This window comes from Mizuhopecten yessoensis, unplaced genomic scaffold (genome assembly GCF_002113885.1).
Source record: "Mizuhopecten yessoensis strain PY_sf001 unplaced genomic scaffold, ASM211388v2 scaffold3079, whole genome shotgun sequence".
Lineage (NCBI taxonomy): Eukaryota > Metazoa > Mollusca > Bivalvia > Pectinida > Pectinidae > Mizuhopecten > Mizuhopecten yessoensis.
The window spans coordinates 284,233-292,340 of NW_018404865.1; the positions used below are offsets into that span (position 1 = coordinate 284,233).

The window sequence follows — 8,108 nt, forward strand, 5'->3', positions numbered from 1 at the left end:
GTATAGTGACAAACGAGGGACATTATATCTACGTTTTACTGTATAGTGACAAACGAGGGACATTATATCTACGTTTTGCTGTATAGTGACAGACGATGGACATTTTATCTACGTTTTACTGTACAGTGACAAACGAGGGACATTATATCTACGTTTGACTGTATAGTGACAAACGATGGACATCATATATACGTTTTACTGTATAGTGACAAACGAGGGACATTATATCTACGTTTTACTGTATAGTGACAAACGAGGGACATTTTAAGGTACTTGAATAAATGGAGGATTATATATCGAGGTTTTCTCTCAATAATGACAATGTATGGACGTTGTATTGCACTGAGACAAACGAGGGACATTATATCTACGTTTTACTGTACAGTGACAAACTAGGGACATTGTATCGACGTTTTACTGTATAATAATAATAATATACAACATTTGATATTGTTTGTTTAAACATATTTTATTGCAATATAACTACAAAAGGATTGGACACAAGTTATTGCAACTTATAGATGCCCTTTCCATAATGGTTTACAACATATAAATATAATGCAATTTCTAATAATACATGAATTAATTTACAACAAACACATACTATTGATATTGTGCCCCATCTACATGTAGCTTACATAAGCCACTCTAAAGGGCTTTACAGTACATAGATATACAAATATTACAATTTGGATATGCATTTTTTTTAGGAATTTACAGGAGCTGCCTTACCAGGCGCTAACTACTAGTTCTATGCCTCTTGGCTAATGTCGCCCTATGGTGTATACAGTACCTGCGTGTTTGCTTGATATGTATTGTGTTCTGTTTGTAGTGGGACCGTGCTTCCAACGGCATCTTTTATAGTGCCACCTCACTTCATCCACCAAAGACTATTTTATACTCCACCTGTGTTGTTGGAGTTGTGTGGGCAGGAGAAAAACACTTTCTCTGATATTCTATGCGTGCGACGACTTCGGGGATCAAACCCCAGCCGCCTGCGTGGAAGGCCGAAGTGTTAACCCCTCGACCAATCCGCCCATAGTGTATAGTGACAAACGAGGGACATTATATCGAAGCTTCATAATACAGAGACAACGAATGGTATCATATCAGTATTTTACTGTACAGAGTTCAGAGAATGTCATTAAATATAAAAATTTGACTTTAAATGACAAACGAAGGACAGTATAGTGAAGTTGTACTGCACGGTGATACACAAGCGTCAGTATATCGAGATTTTATTATATTTTATTTATTTTGTTTAGATCCTTTTCACCGGATTCAAACATGATTTCAAAATATACATATGTAAGTACACATATATATAACAAAATGTAGATACAATTCAGTTATGGACATCACCTGTGACTGTCTAACGTAGAATTTCCGCTACGTAAATATAAATCAGTTCTTTATCAATGCATGTCTATCGAGTCTGTTTTTAAATAAGATAACACAATGACATTTTTACGCTAGGATCTTGCTAATGTTTTATGTATCATTCTATTTTTTATATATCTATGCTAATCGAAAGTCATCAAAAGGAGGCGGCGGGCCCCTTAGACCTTTTGTCGTGTCTCGTATATCGGCTTCCGTAGCCATGGCCTGGAAGCCAACTTTGGCGTATAGCAGGTTACATGCCGTGTCAACAGTATGTATGAAATCCATGTCAACACTTGACCGCCACGCCGACGCTTTATCGTTAGAACTTTTGTGATGCTCCGTATGTCCAGTCAGGCGAGATATCGTATCACTTACTCTGTTCGTAAAGGGCATGCCAGCAAAATCGTACATTTTTCGGGTTAGTTCGAAGGGTTTCATTACAATGTCCTCATAATGCACGCGCAGCAATCGACCAGGGAACTTCCGGTTAAAATCGTCCGCCTTGACGACGTCATCATATACACGATTGCAATAACTTGTGACGTTTGTTTTTAAATATTTATGTTTTACGTTACCGGCTCTCATCTGCGATAACATTGTAGGTCTTGGATCCCTCAGTAAATGTATAATTTTTAAATTCGGAATTTGTTCCATAAGTTCCTCAAGAGAGTATAATGGCAGGCGAATTATCTTTGCTACGAAAGAAGACGACTTGGAACATTCTTTTGATAATTCCTCTGCACACGTGTTCGCTCTATCCGTGTCGGTTATCATTCTTTCTCCTTTATTACATTGAGTAAATATACTAGCTCTGGTACTATAGGAGAAAAACCCGTCCTCAAAATACGGAACCGGAAGTTTGGAAAATTGACACGTGACCATGTCCCTCACCGTTGGTACAGCAACGTCCAGAAAATTGTTGAAAATTCTAAAACAAAATAAAAGAACATATGTACTTTAAAGTTTTACTCCACGAAAAAAATAAAAAATAAAAAAACATAATGATTACAATTGCTATTAAAATTTTATTTTTCCGTTGGTCGTTTTGTGATTTTACTCTGTCGAATCCTCAACTAAGGTCGTATAAGGAGATCTATTTTTATGAAAATTCATATTGACATTTTAACCATTTTTAACAATGACCAGCAAAACCTCAAACTATATTTCAATCACACTCTATTCAATTGATCAACAAACATGCTGCACCAATTAAAACATTTGACATCTTAATACATTCTCTCTACTTCACAACTAACTTTCTGTTTCCTAGCGCCTAGCCCGGCCTTAGTGTTGCAGGTTCACCAACGTTTTGGAAGGCCATGGAGTCTGTCCCAAGGCCTGGACATACCAAAGTCCTAAAATATGGTTGTTGTTATTCAGTACTTAACGCAACAACCATTTATTTGTCTGTAGTATGAGACCGGTGCTGAGTGCATTCGGTATCTAAGTGAGGTAGCACTCTGAAGTCGGAACAAGATACGCGCTATCACAGCATAAACAAACTCGTTTAGAACATGAAAACATCCATTAATCACAAATAAGTGCATAATGAAAAACATTGCCAAAAAAGAAGAAACATTTTGATCGTGGGATGCAATTTTTAAAGTTTTCCATATTATTATCTGTCAATATTGAGCTTACTTGGATGGCTTATTGAGGTACCTAATAGGTACCATGTGTCTGATTGTAAACTGCAAAGCATGTATCGGTTCAAATGTGTAGTACGTTCCAGTCCCGGCCTTAAGTAGGTCACCGACGAAGGAAGATCCACTGCGCATGTACGTGTGAAGAATTATGGGAGTTGGACCTGTAAATATAACAAAATAGTTCAGACATGCGTAGTTGAAGTCAGCGATAACACACAGACTTGTAATTCCCTACGATCGTCCACCCTCGATAAGTAATATTCGGGAAAAACCCTCGGGTAATAAGGTTATCTTAAGGGTCCCTGTCCGGCAGTATGCAAAACAGAATTTCACTGTGTTTTTTTCGTGTTACATGTATACCTCCCCTTAATATTTCGTTTTGGATGTAACTGTAGCTCAGGTGAGCCTGTCACTCGTATGCCACCGATAACAACAAAGCACGTGTTGAACCGGACATGTTTAGATGAACCGGAAGTAACGTTTGTTCTATTAGATGGTGTTATGTTGTAAATGAAATATAAAAGCTGGGATATTTTTAAGTATTACAATTTAAATTTAATAGATGGTATAATTGGATGAAAAGACACTATACACCCCATTGTTAAATAACATGTGCTTGTTTACGGTAGTTAACTGTAGCCAAGTTAAGTAAACATTGTACATGCATGTGGTCGCAGACTGAAGCGTGTTGAAACATCATACATGAGACAGAGAGGACCGATGTACTGTAGGTAGTTGAATTAGTAAACATTGCACTTGTATATACATTCTGTCTGCACCATGATGATGTGTAATGTAAATAGTAAATACTGATGATATAATAGGCAACGCCAGTCACTGTTGGTACCTGTTAGCTTGAATCTAAGTCATGGCCTTTAGTTCGACTATTTACCATATATTCCTGCATGGATGGTGAGACTGACCAATCAAGTATCGTTGTACTAAATGTATAGCCCCAATACATCAGTACACGACAAATACGCATTAACATTTGGCGCCAGGATTCTGCAGTTTGTGACAAAATCGGTACCAGTTTGACATGGCTAGGTCACCAGGATCAACCATTGTTCCGGTGGTGTTTGCATAATGCATATGCGCAGTTTGTCCTACATGTACATGTACGTTGGTCTCTGCTCTACAAACTTACACTGCGATAGTCAAAGGGAACGCTACCAGTTTTTAATCTACAGGATTATCAGAAAACCACCTATTTACACCAATGTACGATCACCGAAGTTAAGTAAACTACATTATCCTGCAACGAAATGCGCATAAGAAAAGGTGACAATTCGTAATATCTGACACACGTGTCTTTGTTAACATTTATCTTGGAATCCATTTTTGTTGTGACGGAGTAAAGACAGAATTATCACGTGACGGACCATGTGATCAATTCTGCAAGAGTTGATGACACCAGTCGAGATATGTCCATTTACAACAAAGTTGACGGTATAACTGCGGATATATTGTTTTCTCAGTCTGATCAATCATTTTTAGCATTGATTCCTTGTTTCCTAGATATTAAATATATGACAATAGCCCTTTTAAGGTATATCGTGAGACTAATAACAAAATAAGAGTTACCTTTTTATTCAGATATTTGTTTTATGTTTAATAATGTACTGCTATACATACCTGCCGAGTGTTGAAACACCTTTGGGGAGTCTGTATTTGGGTGTTGTGTTGATTTTGTGTCAAAATCGAGTTTGTTTACTCCATCTTGGTAATCGTCACGGGGGCGTTCCTGTTTGTAATTCAATTGTAACCCACGGTTGTTCTCTTCAATGAAATTCGCAGTGTCACGTAACGATGCACGTTCCTCTGTAAGCAAACGGAACAAGTTTCAATGTATGTCAGTGGCGTTTGGGATCAGCCCTGATAGACGTTAATTACAGTAGCATACCGCGCGACACAAATTTCGAATTAGGATTATGTTTGCATAAGCATACTTCCTCGTCATATTATGTACTGAAGCCAGTATTTCAATCTGTTGAGGATACCATGGTATCATACATGTAGTTTATTCTCAAGCTGAAAATTATCCGTATTTGGAAAATTTAAATAGATAAATACAAAATAAAAGAATGCTTAAATATAACGTTTCATTTCAGACACTCAATCTTAAGCGTCATCATCCATATACATTTGTAAATGTTCAAAATGTTAAAATCCCCGTATCCATCACCCCCAACCCCTCACCCTGGCCCCCCAACCCCTCACCCTGGCCCCTCCCCACATCAATAAATAGATCGATTTTTGCAGAAAGTTTACTGATTATGCCAACCAAAACCCCCTCCCCTCCCAACATCAATAAAAAGATCGATTTTTGCAGAAAAAATATTCTGATTAGTCCGACCAAAAGCCCCCTTTCCTCCCCACATCAATAAATAGATCGATTTTTACAGAAAATATTTACTAATAAGGTCGAATAATACACTTGTATGCAATCCATATAAAACATTTAAGTTACATAACTTTTTCTGTTTGGTTCCAAGTGCTGAAAATGTACTTTTATTGAAAATTCGGGGTTCCACACAGCGAATTGTTGCAAAAAAAATGTTTGGGCGGCTGTAATACTTGCTTATCATGCAAAGGGAAACCACGTGATCGGAAGGTAAGGAAAAAGCGTAGGCTAGTTAAATAAATATAGAATCCTTATTAACTTTAAGCAAAATGAGTTATTTGGCCAATATTTTGGAAGAATAAATTAATCGAGCCACTGGGTAACTCATTTGATTTATTAATGGAATGGTTTAATGACCGAATGAAAGATGAACGGCAAGGATGAATAAATCGATTTATTTATTCAATGAATATATAAACAAATACATACATGAATGAATTAACCAAAAAATATATAGATCAATGAAAGAAAATAAATTAATCAATAAATATATGAATAACAAGTTGATAATGAGTAAAATAAATAAATAGACAAATCAATCAAGTGGATACATGAATATAATTTAATCTTGCTTGTAACAAGCATATCCATTGGCTTAAACATTTATGTTATCATCCCTTAACGTAAAAAAATGACGTCGCCATTTGTAACGTCGCTTTTGATTGGTTGATACAGCGGCGCAATAATTTCTAAGAGAAAAGAGTCCATCAATAAAAGTGGATTTCCACAGGGATTGTGTATAGTAGATTAAATTATAAGGATTAACTTGAATATATTTTTCATGTTATGGAGATATAACACAAAAAATGAGTGTTTTTTGTGTTACATCTCCATAACATGAAAAATATATTCAAGTTAATCCTTAAGAATTCGTGAAATCTATAAATGAGGAATGCAGTAGTTCATTATTTATGAACTAAATGAAATACGAATGAATGATACATCATAGATAAATAAAGGGATTTATAAATGAATAAATTAATGAATGAAGAATGAAGGAATGATTGAAAGATGAACCGCGATGAAGAATAATTAATGAATTCATGGTTAAGCAAATACACAGATTATGGATGAAAAACGAATTAATTAATGAAAGAACGAATTAATGAATAAAGAGAAATGAATAAACAAATGAACAGCTAAATGAACAAATAAGAAGCAAGTATTTGTGTTTCAATACATGAGTATTGAAGTATCATAGATTAATTAAGCATTTATAAAACATTTTCACCACTTACCTTCTTTGATGCTCCTGAAGATAGAAGTAAAGAGCAAGATGTTCAATATCGTTAGGGATAACAGGAGTGTTTTTTTGTTCATGGGCATTTTCGCTCTGATTTCAAGCTAATATTCAGACCAACGTCGTTTTCCAGAAATGGTGAACAAACTGTTTTTCGATGAAGTTATCACGTGACACAGATGTGGTATTTTCAGTGAAGCGTCGCAGTGTTACAAAACCATCCCAATATGTAGGAAAAAAAACACTCTACATTGGTTCAAAGTAAACACATCGATACATGTACATAATCCTGTGGGGTAAAACATCTACCGCGTCCTACATTGTCATCATAAACATCGCTCTTAATCCTCGAACAGATGTTTCACTTAAAATCGGTATCTGTTCAAAAGAAGATAACCAGGGCTGGATTACAATGACAAGCTGATACAAAACGATAAATAAAAATCACAATTGATATATAATGTCGTCTTTGTATGGATGTGTATGTAGAAGAAGACGGGTATGGTAATACGTGTGGTGTACACAACATAGCCAGAAGATATGCACAAATATATTTTCAACAATTTACATATGTGGTTCATATACATGTAATATATATAATGATATGTGTGTGTGTGTGTGTGTGTGTGTGTGCGTGCGTGCACTTGTAATTCAATCCACTTCATTTACGTCTATGCGACCAAATACAATCTTTAAGTCAATCTTGATTATAACCTAAGATTGTAATTCATATTGAAATAGACATCATATTCATATATCTTATATCTTGCATACACTAAATGGAGTAATTAATATAATGAATATATATCTGCTGAACGAAACCGACCGACAAAGGTCCCTTTTAATAGATATAACACTATGCTAATTGGTTTTTAATTGAGCTTGTGATCGGACTATAATGGACATCAGTTTCGCTGTGGTCATTCCCTCCGGCCACGCATTTAATGTACAGATGACGACTTGGTACGTATATACATAATAATAATAATAATACAATTATTTTATTCAAGTGTCACATATTGATCTTCAAATAAAACAGGTAAAATGTACATAAAATTAGATCAATATCCAGCCGTTCCCGGACCCGGACTGAAACCCGTACCGGGAATATGAAGATATTTTAATATCTCATTAACGCGATGGTTTATAATTTTAAAACTTGTACGCCGCAGTCAACCGTGAAAATCACGGTTTTTCACATATAACTAGAAATTTAGGGAAAAATAACATGTTATTTTCAGATATATAGAAGAAAATAGCTTACTGTTGATAATTATGTAAGTTTCGTTGAAATAGACAACATATTTCACATTAAATTCTGACTTTGTTGTGATCGCCGGCGAGGATCGCGGGTGTTTTGTTTCCTCCCGTACCCGTACTAAGGGGACATAACTTCGTCAAGACTCGTGCTAAATATGCATATTCAACTTGCCCC

At 35.7% G+C, this 8,108-nt stretch overlaps 1 protein-coding gene across 2 annotated transcripts; it reads right to left on the reverse strand.

Moving 5' to 3' along the window:
- Positions 1-1,000: 1,000 nt before the first annotated feature.
- On the reverse strand, positions 1,001-7,197 carry LOC110446936 (carbohydrate sulfotransferase 1-like). Of its 2 annotated transcripts, XM_021492283.1 has the most exons (5): positions 6,672-7,197; positions 4,665-4,850; positions 3,025-3,190; positions 2,640-2,738; positions 1,001-2,311 (listed from the first exon to the last, which is right to left on the reverse strand). In XM_021492283.1, exons 1-4 carry the CDS (start codon positions 6,757-6,759, stop codon positions 2,657-2,659), a joined length of 522 nt encoding a protein of 173 aa, XP_021347958.1. In that variant the 5' UTR covers positions 6,760-7,197; the 3' UTR covers positions 1,001-2,311; positions 2,640-2,656. The 2 variants fall into 2 exon arrangements, with proteins under 2 accessions (XP_021347958.1, XP_021347957.1); XM_021492282.1 differs by lacking the exon at positions 2,640-2,738.
- Positions 7,198-8,108: the final 911 nt, after the last annotated feature.

Coding starts and splice junctions, on each gene's coding strand:
- LOC110446936 (XM_021492282.1), bottom strand. CDS start 6,759: ATGCCCATGAACAAAAAAACACTCCTGTTATCCCTAACGATATTGAAC. Junction 4,851..6,671: donor CTTCAGGAGCATCAAAGAAG/GTAAGTGGTGAA, acceptor GTTTGCTTACAG/AGGAACGTGCATCGTTACGT. Junction 2,312..3,024: donor TACCTCAATAAGCCATCCAA/GTAAGCTCAATA, acceptor ATTTTGTTTTAG/AATTTTCAACAATTTTCTGG.